Raw genomic sequence first — 22,395 nt, 5'->3', positions numbered from 1 at the left:
TACTACATCAACAAGCCCTCATTCACTGAATCAAACAGCAAATCCCATTCCTGTTTTGCACAAAAGCAGTGCGGAAACTGCAATTCTCGTCATCTCGTGACTGATTAGCGTTCGCAGCAACAAAGGCTTCACAATCAATTTCCTTCGCAGCGCAGTCTTGGTGCACGTCATCTGAGACATGCGCACACATCCTGATTATTTTTTCACCAGTGTCGCCACCCATCGCAGTGTAAACGGTGCTCTTCATCCTCAACAGCTTTGCACCGAGTAAAAACGAAGCTACTGTTTGTCACAACCACTGCGGATGAAAGCGCGGCTGCAGCCGACATGATCATGGGCAGCGACCTTGCGGTTCTGGAGGCGTGTGGCCAATGCACTCACTGAGCCAAAACGAAACTACTGTTTGCTGCAACTGCGAACGAAACTGCAGTCGCTATTGATGCGGTCATGCATGGCCACTACACAATCATGAAGGCACAAGGCTGATGCGCATACCGAGTCAAAACGAAACCACTGTTTGCTACAATTGCTGCGGACGAAACTGCAGCTGCTGTCGACACAATCGTGGATGGTGACTATGCAGTCATGAAGGCGCACGGCCGACACACGCACCGAATCAAAGTGAAACTACTGCTGCAACCGCTGCAGACGAAACCACGGCTGCTAGCAATGCATCATGGGTGGCGACTACGCAGTTATGAAGGCACGCCACAAATGCGGTGCTATGCGTGGTGGCAAATGCGAAAATAAAGGCTTTAAACGCACACATAGGCGCAGCATTCTGGTATTGCTGTCATTCACATACAATTTCTACTAATGATTATGGCGATGCGAACTCCACTGCTCCATTTTGGTGGACGTTAACGCCGTCTTTGCTCTTTTGCGTCACACATTTGCGACATTCGCCGAGCTCCGAGAGTTGTCCGAATAAACTGATGTGTGGCCAAATATCTCTGAATTAATGAGAGTTTCATTGCATTAAATAATGCATACACCTGCTGGGGCCAAAGGGCGAGTCCAAATTATCAGATTTTCTGAATTAACGAAGGTAGAATTAACGAATTTTTACTGCGATGGCCGCGCAGGCCTTTTACATTTTTGAGGCAGTGTGGAAATCCACTCTTGACAATATAAATGGCTGCTTGACACGACACATACTTTGCTCATTTTTCCTCCGTGGCAGGTGACACTCTCCATATTCAACGGCTTTTTTGACAGCATCTGATAAAACAGCAAACTCACTCGTCAGTTGATTCACTCAGACTCGGACCAATTCATGAGCCTATTGAGCTTGACTGAGACTTTTGGCAAGTATGAGTCCAAGTGAGCCCAGCCGAGTGCAATTTTGGCGAGTTTGAGCCCGAGTAAGCACAGCTGAGTAGAATTTGAGTGAGACCGAGTCAAAGTGAGTTCTAAGCCAAAAATATTTTTTGTGAGTGTGTTCCGCTTATTTTGCTGAGCTATACAAAACAGTGCCATTTTGTTGGCATTAAATATTCCACACAAAAAGTGATTGCGGCCCCATTAGGAAAGAGGTGCATGTGTAGGGATGCGGAGTGGTGCAGTGTTCAATATATACATTGTGGCGACAAACGTGAGTTTGATACAGGCTAAACTTTGAAGAAAACACTGCGGGATAATGTACCAACACTTTTGTTAAGCTTACCTCAATTTCAGAGAGGGTCTGAGTCCACCTGTAGTTCTCCAAGTCACAGCCATTGCCAGCATTGGGCTTGAGCTTCCCTTTGTCCTTCTCGTCTTCCTCCTCGTCCTCATCTCCCTGTTCAAAGTGAGCCCAACAATAATGAGCCACAAGCACGAAGAGTCAGAACTTCTCATCGGCAAATAATAACAATTGACCGTATTTACTCGCATAATGATCGCACTTTCGTAATGATCGCACCCCTGAATTTTGTCGGCCAAATTCGATTTCTTTAAATTTCCTGTGTAACGATCGCACCCCGAACTTGTCGCAGCGGCGCCGTGCGCCAAGTCTAGCTAAAAATGATCGCACTTACCATCTGTCGAATGCTACGCGAATGACTCTTCAAGACGAACCAAGCGGTCTGCACGCACCAAACATTCTTAAGCAGATGCCCCATTTCATTCCTTTTATCACTTTCCGCACTTCCGTGACAAAAAAAGCTACAACCAAACTTGCCTTCATTATGCGTAGGCTTTATAATGGTTGTGGTCAACAACAACAAACAAGGCGCCTTTCGATTCTTCTTGTCTGCACTCGTGGGCACGCAACAAACCGCGAGTGGCAATGATAGCAGCCATGTTTACACTGATATGTTAGAAGTGTACCCTATTCATATGCCAACGCTTATAACACAGCTAAGATAATCACCCACCCTTAGCGGAAACGTACCGTATTAGGATAGTAGTAAAGACAAATGCTGCAGGGGTTGGTGATAACATGTCACTTTTATTATGAAAGTTCATTTAAGAGTTATTTTACGTGCTAAGCTAGTGATAAGAGAGCACCACACCATATTCTTTATCCTCCAGAGACACATGTGTTAAGCTGAACTGGAGAATTACCGTATTTACTCGAACCTAACACGCACTTTTTTTCCGATAAAACGAGTCCTAACATTGTGTGCATGTTAGAATTGAGCACGACCCTAAATCTGCATTACCATATCGCCATCGGCATTTCAAAATGGCCACCTCGTATGCGCTTCGAGCCTAGCTGCAGCAGATTCCTCCGTGTGATATAGTACATGTGCTTAGGCAATGCAGGCAATGCTTCCTTTGGCTTAGGTTAGTGCACCGACTGTATTCCGGTTTTCTGTGCTTGCTCTATCAACACGGAAGTGCCGACTGCAAAGGCATGCAGAGTTCATCACGATGCTGCAATTAAAAGGAAAGTGATCATGCATGTGGAGACGGACAGAAATCAGGCCGCATCATGGGCATTGAAAGTTACCGAAACATGCATGCAGGACTGGCGAAAACAGGAGAGGTGTTGTAAACCAGTGGCTGCTACATACGACGTGGCCTCGCAGCCCTTATCTTGAAAGCGATCCGAGAGTCTGCAACGGAGACAACAGACTACGCACCTAGGCACACCTGCTGCGCTCTCATCACTTCATTCGCGTTGAAGCGAGAGGCCGCACAAAGGTCAATTCCCTCGCTCCTGCTACCGCACTTCCTCACTCCAGCGCTTTGATAAAGAGTTTCCGTGGTCATTGAGTGAAACATGTTTGCTTGTGTGTGTGTGTGTGCTTGACACCATGCTTGTTAATTCACTTAGTAAGCAAATGTTTAAAAGCTTACACGGCCGATAAAACTACCATCCTTACTTTTCGTATAGCTATCTACTAATTTGCTATCATAATCTATGCTTCGCCTTTCAGACGAAACTGCGACATTTTTATTTATCGAAACTTTAGTGCATGTGAAGTAAATTTTTTTTTTTCCAAATGAGAGAAGTTGTATTTCTGTATGAAAGAATGAGGTGTGCGGTACTATAAAGGACATTTCTTTTTTTCGGTGACGACAAAAGGGTGCGTGTTACAATCGAGGGCGTGTTAGAATCGAGTAAATACGGTTAGTCAAGTTAGGGCATGAACTATCAGCTCATTTGTGATGGTTGCAGTCATTTGAAAAAATCAGAATATCGAACACATGTTGTGGTACATAGAGTGCAATAAAAAGCTTCCCAAACGTACATAATTTTAGTTCTGAGAACACAAATTTTGCAGGCTGAATTTCTTTTTGGTAACAAAAATTGGAGGTACAGAACTTTTATTTTAGTCATAAAAGTGGGAGTGCATTCAACTCAAATGCCCATTACTTCCTTGCTCTGAACACACAGAAACTGGGTGTGAGGATGAACGTTTGAATGGAGCGCTGCAACTTTAAGCCCTTGGGGACATTTCTAGTGCTCACTAGGAAAAACAAAATTGAATTGTGTTCAGACACACATCACAGCTGTAATACTATACCTCAGCTGCATATATATGGTGTAAAACCCTCCACACGGTCAGTCCAAGGAATAGCTTACAGTAAGGGAAATTTTGGCTGACGTCATGCACCCTTTCCACAGCAGCACATCACAGCACCCAGAAGGTCAACACACTCCCTCATGAGCCCACTGGCTCATACACACTCTACGTCGATTTCACAGGCGTGGGATACAGAATGTGAGTGACAAAAGGTGTGGTTAGCCACGAGTATGAACAGGAATGAGAGCTGGTGAGTTTGAGTGGGTACGAAGAGTGGCTGAGCACTGGTTAATGTGATTATCTGCTTACTGTACTGATCTATGACAGCACCAGAAGGACATAACCACAGCACATAACCACTCCGACCTCGAAAATTTTTTTTTAGTCGCAGCTGTGTCCCAGCTTACAATGAACATGCAGCTGCAAGAAGTCTGCGAACTGATGCCACTATAGCCAAGTTGCAGGCTTATGACCATGACTATGCGGCCGCCTCAGCTTCTTACTCACTTTGCTCCCTTCTCGGAACACACAGCCAGCTCTTGCCATGCTGCCTCTCTCATCCCTCGATCAATAAACAACATTTACCCTGATGGCGTCACCCGCATGGCATTGCTGGCCCTATGACATGTGAAGCTGGGATTGGAAAAGCCCAGAGAGGAGTGCAGGATCGTATTCTTGGTGTGTGGCTTCCCCTCAGTGAATGGTGCTGCCATGTTCACTGAACGCGATCATTGTGCCATTTTGCATACAATATGAACGTTTATTTCAAATGTGTTGTTAAAAGAGTCAAAGGTGGTTTGGGGTCTTTTAAAGATAGGTGCCAAATAAAAAAAAGAGCCAGCAGTGTCTAAGTTTATAGACATAGTACACTAACCCTGCACCCCCCCCCTGCCCCCACTTCTGCATCTTTCTCATTTACCTTTTTCTCCTCGTTTTCCTTTTGTGCCTCAGCAGCCCTCCTTGCTTTCTCTTCCTTTTCCTGAAACATAGTGCAAAGCATAGATGAATGATTTGCAATAATTTCCTGTTAGCGTTTATAGAGCCTTAGAAGTAGGAAAAAAAAAAAAAAAGGAACTAAGTGCATGTTTACAAATGCTCGAACAAGCTATGAGCCATTTATGAGCCACGTAATGCAAAATACACTACATATAAGGAAATTTGAATATTGTTAGAAATGGCCGGAATTAACATGATTAGTCTCTTGCGGTAAGGACACAAATTATGTTTAATTAAAGAAACAATGTATTTACAGTATACAAGACACACAACTCACTTGTGCAGATCCACACAGTTCTTTCGATTTCACACACTGCAGCATTTCCTTGAACCACTCAGCCACACATGTGCACGCATGAGCACGCACGCGCGTGCAAACACACACACACACACACACGCGCGCGCGCACGCACACACGCACACACACGCACACAAAAGAATGTGCACATTACTGGGCACACATGGTTGGATAATCCTGGGGCGAAATAAAGTGCGCAATTTAAAACTCACATCAAACTACATATACGAATTTGAACATCGCTGGCAGCAGATTATCTGAAGATAAAAGAAGCCAAAGAACCACTCCTAGAAAAAATTTTTTTCATGGAGCACCAGACATACTTCAGACATGTTTAACTGCAACTTTGGTGCTCTTCTATTACAAGTGCAACACACATGGCACTTTCCACTTCGGTCTTCAAATGCACAGTCAGGATACTGCACTTTAGATGTGCAAATAGAAAGTTACTCCCATGTACCAATATAACTAAATTTCTTGCACAAGAAACCGTGTCGAAAGGAACAATACACAGGAATTTAATGAATGCTGACTCAATATCAGTATGAGTGGGAAAAAAATGTGCAGAATACATTTCACAACTTTGTATAGCCCCTGTTTGAACTCAGCAAGAGTTGCACCTTGATGTTGGTGTCTGCCCTGCATGACGTTCCCTCTGCCGTTCCTTCGTAAACCTAACGAGTTATCATTACAGCTCCACAGACCCTTAACATGATAGTGGCGTTCCTCCCAAAAGGAACTAGTTCCATGAATGCCGTTCCGTAAAACACTGATAGGTACCATGATAACTTCTCTCTTGTATGCACTTTTTTGCAATCTAGAGGCACCTCATTTTTTAACCCCATTAATACTTGCATTTTTCATAAAACTGGTTGCAACATTTGCAAAATCATAGAATAAGCCCAAATTCGAAAACATCACAAAATATCGGGAGAGTTGGCAGGTATGCATCCAGTTTTTGTCAAAAGTAAGGCAGCCACTGCTCCCATGGCCACAGCTGGCTCTGATGTATCCCTGTCGACCATCTCATATATTTATGGGGCTTGAAAGCTCGGAGGAGCCACGTGACTTCCATCTTACTTTGAAGAGTTTTCAAGTATATAGAGTTAAACAGGCACTACACAAAGTTGCCAGGACCCTACAATGCTCTATTTCACTACACTGCTCTTGGCAAATGACTGTTCAGTTGGCCAAAAAAAAAAGTTTACAGGACACAGGTTTCACATCAAAGGTGAATTTCTGTCCTGTTAAGAGCACAGCGCCTCTAATTTAATGAAAATCTATGTAGGTCACAATAACTACTACAGTTTGAAACTTTGGATTCAAGGCTATGCACCCAGGCTATGTGAGAATTTGGCCTGTCACAAACTTCCTGTCCAACAGATGCTGCGCACAAGAACAGAAAACTGGGCAAGTTGGATTACGTTCACGATGCTGCAGCACAAAGAACTGACGCAGACAAGAATACGCTTAAAAAGAAATGCTTGTGTCATCTCTTGTACGCTGCCTTAAATATAGCACACTGCTTTTCAAACTGGGATACATAGCACAAGAATGACACAGGGACAAGCAGGAACACGGGATGAGTGCTAACCCTCTGTGCTCATCCCGTGTTCCTGCTTGTCCCTGTGTCATTCTTGCGCTATGTATTCCAGTTTGTATGTGTCCCACCAACACGCCCAAACCTCTTCCTTTGCTAAAGTGCTTTGCAAAGTTAGCTAGGAAGAAATCCCTCAAAATATTCACCTTGCGTATGAACATGTGGAACTGTGCAAAAATAATTTACTCATACACCCGTCATCTGCTTTGGCAAAATCTGACACTAAATTGATCTAGACATATGTGCTGTCACGGAGGGCAGAAAGCAATGTTGAAGTGTGTTTCGAATTCCTCGAGATTGCAAGAAAATCCGCAGCAGCAACATGGCAACATACTACACATAGTTCCATCTTCTCCTCGGCAATGAAGTGCAGTTTTTACCACAGCAAACATGAGGAGATGGTTACTTTTTCCACGTACATGGAGATGCGGGTTTTGGTACGTAAATGTATTTAAATTGAAAACAACGCCTATAATGTTCGCACCATAGCACTAGACAATAAAAACCAGCTTGAAGAACGATTATACCCCACAGCTGTGTTCAGGTGTCAAAGTGCTAGCAGGTCGAGTAGCTGCATAAACAATAAATGTGACAGCACGACACAGCACTACACGCGTGTCTTGCACCAAGCGACAAATCGACAACAGCAATAATTGGGTGAAAAATGATCGCCGGCTAAACACGAAACGTGTTACGAGTGATCGCATGGTGAAACGACATTGTGGCTGCATTGTTTGGGTAATAGCACTGTGAGAAGCCACCCTCGCGACATGTCAAAACTATATTTAGTGGCCAACTGTACATAGCCACTTTGCGCAGAATTAGACAGTGGTACAGACCTTTTCCAGTTCTTTTTGAAGGGCTTCAGCCTCAGCGTCGCTAATCTCTTGGACTGTGCACTCCTCTTTGTCCTTCTTGAGCTTCGCCTTCCGCCGCTCCTCGGCTTCCTTTGACTTCTTTTCCTTCTCCGCCTTCTCTGCTAATGCCACAGACTCGTACTTGGAAAACTTCTCGAGTATGAGCTGAAACGCGTGAAAATAGATGTTGGCAACACAATCCCCAATATACAAAAACGCAGGCCACCCCAAGAAATGAAATGTTAAGGTGGCTTGAACCGTTGAAGATGATCGTCAATGTCAGCAATAGCTTTATTGGGTGACCTGCTGTGTATCCCCATGCAACCTGTCAATTACGAAACCTTATGGGCACATCAAACGACTAACGAAGTGGCAATCTCACTGTTTACCACAATGCCAAATCACACCACAACATAGTATACCTTTTTGTAATCACAACACCCAGGTTGAAACTCCGTAGCAGCACCCACTGTCCCAAGTATCCTGGTTGCAACTTCGTTGCAATGGCTATGCATCAAATGGTTGTGCTTGATGCGGAGTTGTCTGTTGTGGAAGGGGCAATATTGATTTAATATATTGAAGGTTTACACACCCCAAAGTAGGGGCAAAGTCGGAGGATAAACCCAAGAAAGCTATCACAGCAAAAAATTAAGCCAAGATGTGATGTGATATTGTACTTGTTGCAGACAAGACAAAGCACCACTTGCGCTATGAGGTGTTCCGTAGTGGAGGGCTCCAGATGAAGTTCTACTTAGTCCCGTCTGCTGTCTGGCTAATTGGTAACATGGCTAGAAACGGTTTTAGGCGCAAAATTAGACACGGACAAGCGCTTGTCCATGTCTTTTCTTAGTACGTGCCTAAAACCGTTTCTAGCTGATTTCTTTGACGTGCGCCGAAAATTTGAACACGCGGCAACAAGCCCCATGGCACAGTAGCAGACAGTTAGCCGCAGCAAACCGATCTGTACAAAATCGTCTGCCGTACTACTCACTCAAGCAAGTTTCTTAGCTACAAAAGCCACCAGACAAAGTTACTAGCCTACATCGTTCTTATCACAACACACTGGTCCGGCAGTGACTAGTTGTTTTTTAGGGCCATGTAATATTCACATTGAACTTTCTTTTGCCAAGCCGGTAATAAAAAAGAAATTTAAGAGTTTCTCGCTGATCTGCACTGGTACCGAATTAACTGATGGTGCTGCCTATTAAATACAATACGTATAAATTCATACTAAGAATCGGAAATGTAACAAACAGGTCGTCTCAAAAACGCGCAGCTGATTAGAGAAGATGAACAGCAAAATAACTTCAATCGACACCTGTTCCCACTGACGCGGAATATCCTCGAACAGTTACAGTTACAGTAGAATCTTATCAACCCTAGCGAAACACAGCAGAAAGGTCGTGTTACCCACCTTTTTCGCGGAGCCTGGTCCCCCGCCAATGTAGAAATCAGTTTTTCTGGCAAGAAAGCTGAAGATTGTGTCTAGGAGCTAGGCAACAAAACGAAAGCACATCATTACTACAAAAGGTCGAGTAGTTGGGCCGCTACTTTGCATTAAAAAGTGCACCACTACCATGCTTTCGATGGTTAAGGATTATATTTTGTTCATTATGTTCGTGAGCAAGCAAGAACTTTTTTAGAATCAACATGAGCGATAAAGTAGTCGAAAATCGTCAACGCAGCTAATTTACATACTCATGCTCAAACTTGAATAAACTGAGAGATGCAGGTTCAATAGACCTAAGATCATTTCAACGCTTCGGTTTCAGGCGACGTTGGTTTATCTACCACGAAGGCCACGCCGGCTCCAGTCGGAGATCCGTCAATCGCCGGATCATGCAGGCGTGTTTACGTCGTTAGGCCTAGTAACAACCACGAGCGGTACGGCGAACGGGCAGCACTACAATTCGAGTCAACTCACATGCTGCACGCCACCTTCGTGCTGTTGCGCCAAGGCAAGCAGCATACCGTCGAATTTCTCAACGTCAGATTCAGGCATTGTGGTTTCTACTACGTAGTCGGTTCGCTAATCGGGCTTGGCTCAGACTCCCAGGGCACGTCTGTCTGGTCCGTCGTTTACCGGCGTTGCCTGGCAATGCGCAAATCGAGCGTCACGGATATCATGATATAAAGAAGTATGTAAAAAATAATAATGAAAGTCAATTTAGATATCAAATTAAATTAAATTATTATTTTAATTGGCCAAATTAGGCAGGATCTAGTTAACAAAAATGTACTGTAGAGAACTGGTTACGATTTCGCTTTCGCCGCTAGATGCAAACTTGTCGATTTGCTCCGTGTGCGTAAAATTGTATGCTGGTATGGAATTGAGAAAACAATATGGCCCTTTGTCGCTGTAGAAAGTGTCAGAAATAAAATCTAGAAAGTTCGTGTTTCAGCACACAACGACGCGTAAACACGGACTCGTGTCAGAGAACACCCTACGAAATATTTGGTCAATGCTGACACACACGCACGCATACGAATTGACAGCCTTGAGAGTACATTATGACGCACCACAACAACACGAATGTATTTGTTCGACGGTGTGTTGTCTGGGATCGGCCGTCCCTGGGAGTTTCGATTCGCAAAAACGCAGAGCGGAACATAAAGCGTCGGCAATTTCGGAGGCCAGTTAAACTGGCCGTAGGTCACATTACCTCTTCCTCTTCATTTCCAGTAGATGGCGACTCTAGTCACGTGAGTTTCTTTTTATTCGTAGGTCTTCTGACGAGACGTTCATTTGAGGGATCGCCAGTTGTTTGTGCTCAGGCGCGAATTACAGCGGGCGCGAGGGAGAAAATGTGCGGGATTCTGTGGAGCAGCAGGTTTCTTAGCGCGCGTTGTATGCGTTTGTCCCATGCCGGCATTGCGGAGTGGCGTCGAGTTTGTTTACGCTCGGACAGGCGCGATAAAATAGGTGAAGCAGCGGGCACTGATCACCGATTTGGCAACCGCTGTGTCGGACAGACTATCTCACACCTGCGGCGCTTGTGCTGTTGGCGGCTCGACGTAACTATATTTAATAAATCGTGTTTTTTTACTAATTGTAACAACGTGTCATTATTTCGCGTGCCAGGGGTGTATAAGATCGTCTGTCCGCTATCGCAGACAGCCAGTTTTTATGCGAACACCCCCTGGCATGCTTCGGCCTCCGCGGCCACAACCCACGGGCCGCCCTGCTTCCAGCTTCGATCCCCCCGCTACCCCTTAGGTGTCCTGGAGATCCTGAGCCTCCTGCTTTATTATAATAACCTCAGGCGCTCTCCTGAGGCCTCCGCTGGCCGGTTACATGTGCCCTCCTGGAGCAGTGCTTGTAAAAAATCCAATCTATCGTCGCGACGAAAAAAGCGACCCGCGACTTATACAACACCAGTCAGAAACTTGCCCCTTCAGATACAGCGATCACCAAATGGGGCGTCCGTGCCCACTGCCTCACCGCGCGGGCAGCTGCAGCGGCGGAGTGTACTCGACCGCACGCCGCAATGCCGGCATGTCTAGGGGACAAACGCATACAACACGCGCAAAGAAACCTCCTCCACAGTGCCCAGGCAGAGTCACATATTCAAGGAGCAAAATGCCCCACATTTTCTCTAGTGCCTGCTGTTACGCGCACAAACGGCTGGAGATCCCTCAAATGAACATCTCGTGAACTATTGAACGTTACGGGCTGTTATTGCAATTACCGGTTTTGTGTTACTACGTCATACTTAGTATGCGCGTGCCATAAAGTATTAGAAAAGGAAACTGCTCGACATAAGCTCTCACTTATTGGCCATGCTATTCCCTCGCGAATACGCGTATGCCAGCGCGCTGGTCATTGAGCGAAGGAAGGAAGGAAAAACTTTATTGCCCTATAGAGGTCTTCATGTTTTACTGAAGTCACCGTCGTCTTGAGTGGTCGGCGCCCCTATTCCAGAGCACCGCCGAGCCTGGCTACTTTGAGAGCGTGTTGCACCAATCCTTTTTGGACTGTAAGCACGCCGCTGGTGAGCAGGCCCTCACACGGTTCCGCACTGGTTTTTTTTTTATTTGTGGAAATAGAAGTTATTTCTGCACCGCCATGTGATGTGATATAACGTTGGGATGGCCCCACACCGTGGGCATGTGTCCCTGTATTGACTGGGAAACATTTTATGTAGGATGTACGTGTAGATTGGAGAATGCTCCTGTCTGCAGCCTTCGCCAGCCGACTGCTTCGTGTTGTGTTAAAGACGGGTGGGGTGGTGGATATATTATCCTTTTGCCTCTGTGACGGTTTAGTATTTCTGCGTACGTTGGTTCCACCGCCATAGTGGTATCCGGGTCCATTGAATGTCCCACTCGGTATGTAAGCTCGCGAGCTAGACTGTCGGCTCTCTGGTTATCCTGTATTCCGGTGTGACCCGGCACCCAGAAAAAGCGTATGCAGCATCTTTTCGTTCGGAAGCCCTGCCTCGAGGAGGATTCGCAGCGCCCCTTTGTTGATTCTACCTGCCGTGTAGTTTCTGCATGCTTCTTTGGAGTCTGAGTATTATCAAGGATCTGTTTCTACGGTAACCCTCTGCCGCTGCTAAAGAGACAGCTGCTTCTTCCCCCTCTTTTACCGTGCAGCTCCTCAGGGTTGCGCTGCTTATCAGCTCTCCAATGTGATCCACGGTCACTGCCGCAACTCTTGGTTCTTTGGTGTTGTGGTCCCACGGGTATTGGGCTGCATCCGTGTATGCCACATTGTTTTTAGTGGCCAGGTGTTTTTCTACATATTCTGCTCGCGCCTGTCTTCTGGCCGCATGCAGGTTCGGGTCCATATTCCTCGGTAGGGGGCTAGCTTTCAGTGTCTGGCATGTTATCCATCCTATCATCCGTTACTTCTATATTTTTATAGCCCAATCTTTTAAGGAACGCCCTGCCGGTGGTTGACTACTGGAGCCTGTACAGCTGCGCATCCAGTTGTGCCTCCTTGAGCTCTTCGAATTTGTGAACACCTAGCTTGAGTAGCTTGTCGTTCGACGTGTTTCTGGGCAGATGCAACGCTGTCTTGTATGCTTTCCTGATGAGAGTCTCGGCTTGTTCTCTCGTTGCATCATGTTGTGGTACGGGAGTACGTGACCCTGCTGACCACCAGGCTCCCGACCAGCTTGATCGTGTCCCCTTCCTCCATGCCGCTCCGTCTTTGCGACACTCGTGATCATCCTACTGACTTGCTCCGTCGATTGCTTGAGCAGGCTTGGCGTGTGCCCGCACAGTTTGCTGCTCCGGATCCACATGCAGAGGTATGCTGTCCTACCAAACGCACATTCTCATGTTTCCCCGTTTGATGTAAACATGCATCTCGAATTAAACTTGTCGGCATAACAGCACGTACGGACCCACCAATCTACGCAGCGAACGAGACTGGCAGCCTTCGGGAACGGCGAGGTACATACGTTGGCTCTGTGCTCTTTCGCCGCTTGCCACTTATTGTGTACGTGCCGTGCAAAGATGACGATTTCGAATCGGTAAGGTCAGAACTGAACGATAAAAGCAGCTTTCAGCAACTTAACTGCTTAGATTTCAGGTCCGCCGGTAGCGGGTGCGATAACTCGACGGGGCCAGGCCTTACCTTCGCTGAACAGGACCGTGGGTAATGATCGGATACGGTCTCACACGACAGTATCGAAGGCTATCAGCACGCTGCAATAAGCTGAAAATCCTGGAAGGCATTTCAAATGCAACACATTTCAGAAGCTGCATCATCGACTTTGGAACTACTACGTCCAAAATTTTATTTCAGCTCGCATAGAACTCCAGTGAGCGCCGAGGTGGCAGGAATATGCACTACAATAAAAGTAAGAATGCTTTCAATTGTATAATGTACGCCACACAGGAGCAATATTCCTAAAGAAAAAGAACAGCTTCGCCATTTTATTAAGTTACAGTGGACATTGTACCGCGAGTGCATGTTATAAAAAGTATAAGTGGATGCAAGCAGGTAAATTCACACAGGGCAGTGAAGTACAAAAGCAACGTTGATGAAACAGTCATCAAGACGTAACAACGGAGGCGCGTGTGGTGGTGGCGTGCGATCAATGTCCAATCTCGCTGAAGGGAGGTTCAGGATCAGCTTTGCTTGGCTCTGTAGTGGTACGCAGCTTTACCGCGAACATGAATAATGACTGTAGACAGGTTTTTTAAAACTAAGTTTGGTGACATACCAGCACTACATTTGAAAGGATAAGCATGATGCTCACAAGCTAACGGAAATGTTTTATTGCCTTTAATTCACACCATATGCTTTTTGTAACGGTACGCTGACGCTTCGCATTAACCGTGATGAATAACGTCATAAACTAAGAAGATATGGACAAAGGAAAGACACCGACAGAGACCCCTTGGATTAGAAAGTTGACGAGGGAAGGGTCACAGACGAATACACCACCGGATGCCCTTCAATTAAGGGGAACACCCAGAGCCATAGTTGGAAGGATTTTGGAACAGATTGATGACCACTGCGGAACCATCAACGAGCTTTCTGAATAATTCGGACAAGGCGAGCCGCCAAGGATTCCATGGAAGTGAGAATGCACCCAGCTAAGAATATGCCAACAACCAGATGAAGTGATCGAAGTTGCACGCACATGCAATAAATATACAACATACATGCAGCAAAACACGCACACACACGCATACTCATACGAACACATACGCGCGCGCAACTTCACAATGCGAACCAGCATCAGCGTACCATTACGAGAGCCCAGGATGTGAATTAACGTGCACCAACCTCCAGATTGACTGAGCAGAGTACCACAGATGAGCCAGCATGTTACCTGGAATTGTTTTGGTCTGCTCGTCAAACAGTCAGGGACCCTCAATACGAGTCTTTAGCGAACGGCAATAATACAGCTACCGGACGGAAAAAACTCGCACAGGGATGTCGTGATCGGTGTTGGCATTACGAATCGGTAGTTGTGCAGCGTCATCAAGGCAGCACGGAGAAGGCAGGGAGGGACTTTTTCTGCAGCTCAACGTCAGCGGGTGTAGAAATCTGACGGACTGTCGTGAGCAAGGCTTGCCGCACTACGGTGAGCACCGGACGCCATGGCCGACTACGCAGGCGGAACAAATCTTGAGGGGCGGCGGATGTCAAGACAAGGGTACCAGACTGAAACGACAAAAAAAGGATGTTAATTAGCCGTCAGCACAATATCGCAGCACGGGTCGGAAGAATTCCGATTTACCTACGCGCAGCCGACGTAGCCGGCGCAGCCGACGGTCTTGCAGGTTTCTTCGTTGGCCAAGAAACCAGTAGCTGTGTGGCTGGAGGAGTAGTGCACAGACGGTCAGCCGCGGAACAGGCGGTGAAAGTCATCCGTCCGGGACACTGCAGGGGGCAGGAAAATGCGCCGCACGTGACTGATGGCCAAGTATGGGGAACTGAAACGACATGGAGGCATCGTGTAAAGCACACGACAACACGAAAACAGTGCGGGCCCGAAGAACCCCGATTTACTTACGAGCAATCGACGTACTGCAGGGCTGGTCGTGCAGGTTTGTCCATTGGCCAAGGAACCAGTAGCTGTATGGCTGGAGGAGTAGTGCACAGGCCGTCAGCCGCGGAACAGGCGGTGAACGTCATCCGTCCGGGACACGGCAGGGGGCAGGAAAATCCGCCGCACGTGACTGATGGCCAAGTCTGGGGAACTGAAACGACATGGAGGCATCGTGTTAAGCACACGTCAACACAAAAACACAGTGCGGGCCCGAAGAACCCCGATTTACTTACGAGCAATCGACGTACTGCAGGGCTGGTCGTGCAGGTTTGTCCATTGGCCAAGGAACCAGTAGCTGTATGGCTGCAGGAGTAGTGCACAGGCCGTCAGCCGCGGAACAGGCGGTGAACGTCATCCGTCCGGGACACGGCAGGGTGCAGGAAAATCCGCCGCACGTGACTGATGGCCAAGTCTGGGGAACTGAAACGACATGGAGGCATCGTGTTAAGCACACGACAACACGAAAACACAGTGTGGGCCCGAAGAACCCCGATTTACTTACGAGCAATCGACGTACTGCAGGGCTGGTCGTGCAGGTTTGTCCATTGGCCAAGGAACCAGTAGCTGTATGGCTGGAGGAGTAGTGCACAGGCCGTCAGCCGCGGAACAGGCGGTGAAAGTCATCCGTCCGGGACACGGCAGGGTGCAGGAAAATCCGCCGCGCGTGACTGACAGCCAAGTCTGGGGAACTGAAACGACATGGAGGCATCGTGTTGGGCACACGTCAACACGAAAACACAGTGCGGGCCCAAAGAATCCCGATTTACTTACGAGCAATCGACGTACTGCAGGGCTGGTCGTGCAGGTTTGTCCATTGGCCAAGAAACCAGTAGCTGTATGGCTGGAGGAGTAGCGCACAGGCGGTCAGCCACGGTACGACACACACTGAACGTGAACAGTCCGGCACATTGCTTCGCACAGGGACGTTGGGGGAGTGCGCTGGAAGCGGATGCCTAGGATGCGTACCTGAAACGTATAAAAAGGGAGAACTGTTCTAATTACATATATAACCAGAAAGCAGGTACTCACCATGACAAGCGTCATCGCACGAGCCGTGGGGGAGATGAACTCGACAAACATTGTCCGCGTGTCGAGCGACAAAAACACAGCGTGGAACAAGGAATGGAAAAGAAAAAAAGTGGGCACGTACTTTGGCCGCAACGCGCCGCGCCGCGGACCGAAGGCAACGTCCGTGCTTCAGCGTAGCTGGACGAACTGGAAGCAATACGCCACTGGTTAGCCTGACGCTAATTCCGGATGCCACCGACTTCCGCAATTCCACATTTCGCGCCCTTTCGCGCGCGTGGACGCGAAACTGGCCGGGAAGCGATAGGCACTCGGAACGGGTCGATGGCCGTGTCGCAAGCGAGAGAGAGGACCCCTGCCAGCTGTTGCCTGCGCGCAGCGTCAGCTACCTGCCTAGTGTTAGCTCAGCCTGAAGCTATAGAATCGCCCCACGCCGTCCTCTCCGCTTCCGTCACGGCGACGACCCGATGTGGCTGCGGCCGTCCAAGGAAGCTCGTGCCCAATTAAGCACCACAGTTAACTGCACACAATTTGCCAATGTTGTCAATCAGTTTTGATGAGGAAGTTAATGGCCGCGCCGCCCTCGCAAGCTAAACACTCCCACCTCGGAGATTAGATGCCGAAGCGAAGCTGCGGCGACAGTAGCTGCGTTGTCCCTCGGGGCAGTGCCACGATCACCTGGTTGCACGAGCTGCACCTACGGTGGGGAAAATAAAAGAAAGACAAGTCATGGCAAGCAAGGGAGTCTTGAAACCTAACGTATTTGTAGGTGAATAATGCAAACACGAATACAACGCCACGACGTAGGACTTTCGGTTCCAGAAAAGCAAAGATAACGGTGCATGTATATGCATGTCAGGAATGTAACGCGACATCATGTCGAAAAAGAAAAACACATGCATCGCAGAGCTTTTTAATCGTCAGCGAAATACGGTCTCTAAACGAAGTAAGAACTACGGACTCTGACGTCTCGCCGTCGACGAGAGTGGCGTCATGCGTTGCTCTAACTATTAGTTACTGGACAAACAGCACCTCAAGAATATTACAGCGACACAATAGAACGGGACAAAGTCCTTCACGGACTGTGCGGCGATTCACCGCGCGACTTCGAAGACTGCGTGACGCGCCTGCACATCGGCGCCTATCGTCTTGCGCAGAGCTGCGATGGTTACACTGCGAGCATGTCCACGCCGCACTAATGGCGTTGTAAATGAGAATACTGCGCAAAAATATGCAGTGGCCGCGGGCACGGAGAGTTGGAGTATACGGAGGTGAGCAGCCTTGTCTACAGAGCGCGGATCCCGGACCCCTGCAGTACAAGAGAGCGCTGTCCAAGGTTAGCGGGCTTTAGTAGCACTGCGCACGTGCTAAGAAATGCATTAAGAAGAGCTGGGTGCCTCATGGCTTCACTGTCCAGTTCCCGCCCCCATGGCCGCGCTGCATGGCTATGTTGTTTTAATACGAGGCGCGGTCACCCCGCCATCACTCTCGCTTGCCTGCCTGGAAGCCGTGGCAACGTCATTTCAAAGCCACAATATGGATGAAGCGCGGCCACAGCGGCAGGAAGCGAACGCGCGAGGTGGGAACCGGTCAAGGAAGCGATGAGCAGGCACCCGGCCGACTGTTAGCCGCGCATGCGCAGTTGACACTACACTCGAGCCCAGCGGTTAGGGTTAAGACGAGTCGCTCCGCAGGGCCCCGGCGGCACGCCCTAGACAAGGCCGCCCACCTCCGTACAGAACAGCATCAGAGAAGATATAACCTTGCCACGAATCCGAAGACTTCGCGAGGAGCGTTAAGAGGAGAGAAATATCGGGGGAAAGAAACAAACTCGTTATATTTGTGGAAATACGCTCGTTACGTATTAAGGGCTAAACATGGGAAGAGGCCGTCATGCAGGCACAACAGCAAAAAGAAAAAGAAAGCCGCCCCACCGTAAGATATGGCGTTCCAGCTAACCTTAGCCAAGGTGTTACAAAAAAAAAAAAAAAAGAAAAAAAAAAGCACGGTGCAAAACAGTCTGAAGGCTACGGTGTTCGGTTGCCAGAATTCTGACGATAAAAACCGCAGGTTCTATCGTATCGTACACCGTGAATTCTTACGCTTTTTCTTTTAACAGCTTGGATAACTTGAGCAGCGACATACAGCTTGCACAAGCTCGCGCGCCCAAACACACACGCACGCGCACACACAGCTTACCTCACAAGGTAGTTGAAGCATCTGCCGACGACAGTTGCCTCGTTGTATTCCTCGGTTAAATGGCAGGGTCAGTTCGCTCGTGGGAACACGCGCACAAAAGAAAAGACCGCGACAGGCGAGACTTCAGACTTGTCGGCAGCAACGGCGTCGTTAGCGTCAAGGCACGACAGCTCGTGCGTGAGAAAGGATGCAATGGCTGCCGCGCGTCGCATACGCGTATTCCGGGAGCTCCAACGGGCCGTGCAAGAACTTCGGAGCAAAAGAAGAGTCCCGTAACCGCAATTGCAGAAGTCCATGCCGTAACCGGTGCAGCCGCGACTTGAAGCTTCGAAGCACGTCGCACGGCAGAAGCCACCGCCGCGGAACCCAGGGCTGTGTTTCGGGCTCGGTGATGTAGTCGACAATCGCTGCCGTAGAGCATATACGGTACGATGCAGAGGTTCAGCTGACACGGGCGGCTGCGGCGTGAAACGCAAAATGAAGGGCGGGTCTCCCGGCGGCCGCTTCTTAAATCAAAATTTACGCGCGACTATCAACTGTTGATGCGCATGCGCTGCTGTGCCCAGGCGTCTTTCCTTCGTGCGCCGTACATACGTCATCGCTCGTTGCCAGTGGACCGCAACAGCCGTTATCGCCGAGATCAACAGCTCGGTGCAGCCGCTCGTCTGCAAGAAAGAAAAAAAAAAAAAACGCGAAGAAACAAACTGAATACAAACAAATACAAACAAATACAAACTGAATTACAGTTTGTATTTGAACCCTGCTGGAAGGGTTTCACCACGACCTAACCATAATCACGCTATAATGCCTTATGCGCCAAGAGTTCATGTCTTTAAGCACTCTTTCATTGTCAAGACAATTGTTGAGTGGAATAACTTGAATTCTTGTGTGTCTCCGAGCAATAACAGGGTTGACTGTTTTGAAGAAAACTTGACTGCGTTCTTTGCGTGAACTTTGTGCTCTGTATTCCCACCCTGTAACAGCCCGGCAGGGTTTACAGTATTGGAAATAAATAAATAAATAACTAAATAAATAAATAAATAAATGATGGTTGCCATAATCTGGCCTTCCATAATCCGCCGGTTTCGGAATGTTCCAGTAGCGTCCACTTCGTTCAACTGCGGCTGCGTGCCGCACTGAGGATTACGGCATGATTACGGTGCTGCCTGCAGCCGCATTGTCTATCGGTGGAGCATGCGGACGCAGCCGCTGCTCCGAACGCGCTATCAGAAACTGCGCGACTTGCAATTCACGGGCGCACATGCTACGTAACGTGTCGGAACCCCTTTCCGAGTTTCATTATCGATTTCATTTTTTTATTCGCGCCGTCTCGTTACGCGTACTAATAGCGACAACGGTTCGCCGTTCATTTGATGTGACCCCGCGTTGCAAATGTTTCGATTCCATATCGCACGCGCTTATACCGTGACACCAACTTCGTGGATATGCTATAGCAGGGCCCTAAATCGCGTTTAACGGTTAAAAAAAATTAAGGCAAAGTGCTGTTCGCTGCAATGCTGGCGCGAATGAGGCCAACCGTCGAAGCAAAGGCCCGTGTCTCGACAACGGTGACTATACTACATTGTGGGAAACATTTCGCACAGACGATTATGGCTGTTTCATAACGTCTCTTTCTACGCCTGTTCTCAGAGCGTGCTTTGCGGGGTGGTAATGCTCGCTGTGCTTTGGCCCGCCCCCACTTACCCTCAGTATCCTCGTAGCTGTCCGCCGCAGCTGTGGCATTCTGCTGCCCAACTCGAGGTCGCCGGTTCGGTTCCCGGCGGTGGCGGCTGCCACATTCTGATGCAGTAAGAAAATGCTCGAGTACATAAATGTATATACAGTCGGCGTCACCCTTGTGTGGAACGCGTGAACGGCAGCCCCCGCGGCGCTCCAGAGGCAGCCGGCGGCGTCTAACGCTAAGCTGCTGCTGGACCCGACGTCTAACGGTAGCTGCTGGGCACTTTTGAGCCCAGCGACCATCGTCAGACGTCGCTGGCTGGCCCGTGAGCGCCCCGGAGGCCACCGTTCCCGCGTTCCATACAGGGGCGACGCCGACTGTTCTTATACATCTCTTTATGTAAAAAATCACTGCAGCCGTTATGACCGTTCGTGTCTGACGTTGGTCGTGTCTGGACCGATTCTCTGGCATTTTCTATCTCGATCACGGTTGTCGACAACATGGAGTGCCTCGCTTATCTTACCGTCAACGTATCATTTTGGTACATTTAGAAGGCTAATTTACGTCCATCTTGGACGAAAATTAAAAAAAAAATTACCGACGATTACGTTACTTCCTAATGCGAAATTTGAGCGCAGCAAATAAGCTGTTTCACCTTTTCGATAGATTGAGGCAAAGAAATCGAGCAACACATGTATGCGCTATCACAGAATATTTTTTTTATTTTTCACACGTATTCCTTTAACAAAGACTCCACTAGGTAAGCTTCTGCTTCGGCGGCACGCACCTCTGGATTCTGACGGGCCTCTGCTCTGGCAGCTCGTTTAGCAGCAGCAGCAGCAGCAGCAGCAGACGGAGGACTTCCATCGGTCGTCTCGCTCATGGCTCAGAAAGAACTGGCAGATAATTTCGCAGTGGCGAACGGCAGCGGCAATTTCGGCTCGGGCGGTGCACATATACAGATCCGCCGCCACCGATCTGGCTCTCTGATTGCCACCGCACAGGGCGAACGGCAGCGGCAATTTCGGCTCGGGCGGTGCACATATACAGATCCGCCGCCACCGATCTGGCTCTCTGATTGCCACCGCACAGGGGTTGCATTGGAGGAGGAGCGAAGAAAGGAATTAAGTTCGAGCCGGCGCTTTGACAACCGGAGACTCGCAGGAAGAGGGGGGAGGGGGGCGGCGTGTACACCCAGCGGCAAACGATGGGGGCAGAAGCGCGCGCAGCAAGCGGACAACACGATAAAGGGAGGAGGGAAGAGATAGCAGCGACTGACTGATGCCGCTGACGCCGATAGTGAGTCAACCCCAGCTGCGGAGTTGGTTTCAGGGACAACGCCGCCGATGCCGACACAAACAATATGATACCCTCGCTTCCGCAGCGCTAAGAACCAGGTCTAGCCGTGGGAAGGTGGTCACGTATTCGTCGACGTGCCGGGGCCTACGTGAAATGACCGGCGCGTCGGCAACTGAAGAGCACCCTATCCGCCACACAAGAACAGGGGGGGGGGACCCTTTCCTCCTCTTTCTGCATGGCGGCGACGGTGTTCTATGCAGTCACGTTATCTTGACTCTCTAACGGCGTCAGCGGCATCCAGCGGTATCAGTCGGTCGCTGCTAGCGCTGGGGGGATGAAAGGGGGGCGGAGCTGGTTACGAGGCCGACGACAACGCCGACGACGACGCGAAACCCAGGAACGGACGCCAAAGAGCTGCGCTCTAAAAGTAAGACGACAACGCAAAAGCGAACGACGACCGCAACGTAGCCAGTACTGTTACCCTTGATAATATTCCATCCCACAGTGGTATTCTAATGTCGCGAAAATGAAGCAGGTGTGCTGTCCCCGCTTCTTGACCTGAACATAAAAAAAGAAGTTACCTTGCCGGTGCTCATCACATACCTAACGCGTCTCTTATGAGGTATGCCGAAGGATGCGCTCTGCTTTTTATATCTGTAATTTGTCGCCCGACAATTCAATTGGATTGGAAGCATGCAATAATTATTCCTAAATCAGAAGAACGGTTGTTCCTTCCTCCGACCCTCCGATATACGTACTTCGTACGTCATCAAAAACACAGGAACACCTCGACTCATCTCAGAACCTATCCCACGATGAATGATAACGTTAACCCGATTAGCATTCAACCACTGTAGCTACCAATGGTATTGCTGAAGACACCGTTATTTGGAATCTGTAGTGGTCTTTCTGTGATTTGTATTATTTCGGCCGTATGCCACGCACACTGACTCCGGGACGAGCCAACTT

The 22,395-nt window shown here is 48.6% G+C and overlaps 1 protein-coding gene across 1 annotated transcript in view; it reads right to left on the bottom strand.

Annotated features, from left to right (window-relative positions):
• Positions 1–9,809, bottom strand: part of nudC (nuclear distribution C, dynein complex regulator) — a 36,124-nt gene extending 26,315 nt beyond the window's left edge. Inside the window, exons 1-5 of the mRNA XM_075696002.1 lie at positions 9,632–9,809; positions 9,122–9,199; positions 7,690–7,872; positions 4,876–4,935; positions 1,667–1,780 (exon numbers count right to left, since the gene is read on the bottom strand). Of these exons, the coding sequence (XP_075552117.1) occupies positions 1,667–1,780; positions 4,876–4,935; positions 7,690–7,872; positions 9,122–9,199; positions 9,632–9,709 (513 nt within the window). The 5' untranslated portion in view covers positions 9,710–9,809. The remainder of the gene's footprint in view (positions 1–1,666; positions 1,781–4,875; positions 4,936–7,689; positions 7,873–9,121; positions 9,200–9,631) is intronic.
• Positions 9,810–22,395: the final 12,586 nt, after the last annotated feature.

The sequence above is a fragment of the Dermacentor variabilis genome, chromosome 6 (genome assembly GCF_050947875.1).
Source record: "Dermacentor variabilis isolate Ectoservices chromosome 6, ASM5094787v1, whole genome shotgun sequence".
NCBI lineage: Eukaryota > Metazoa > Arthropoda > Arachnida > Ixodida > Ixodidae > Dermacentor > Dermacentor variabilis.
This window is presented reverse-complemented; position numbering and strand designations above follow the sequence as displayed.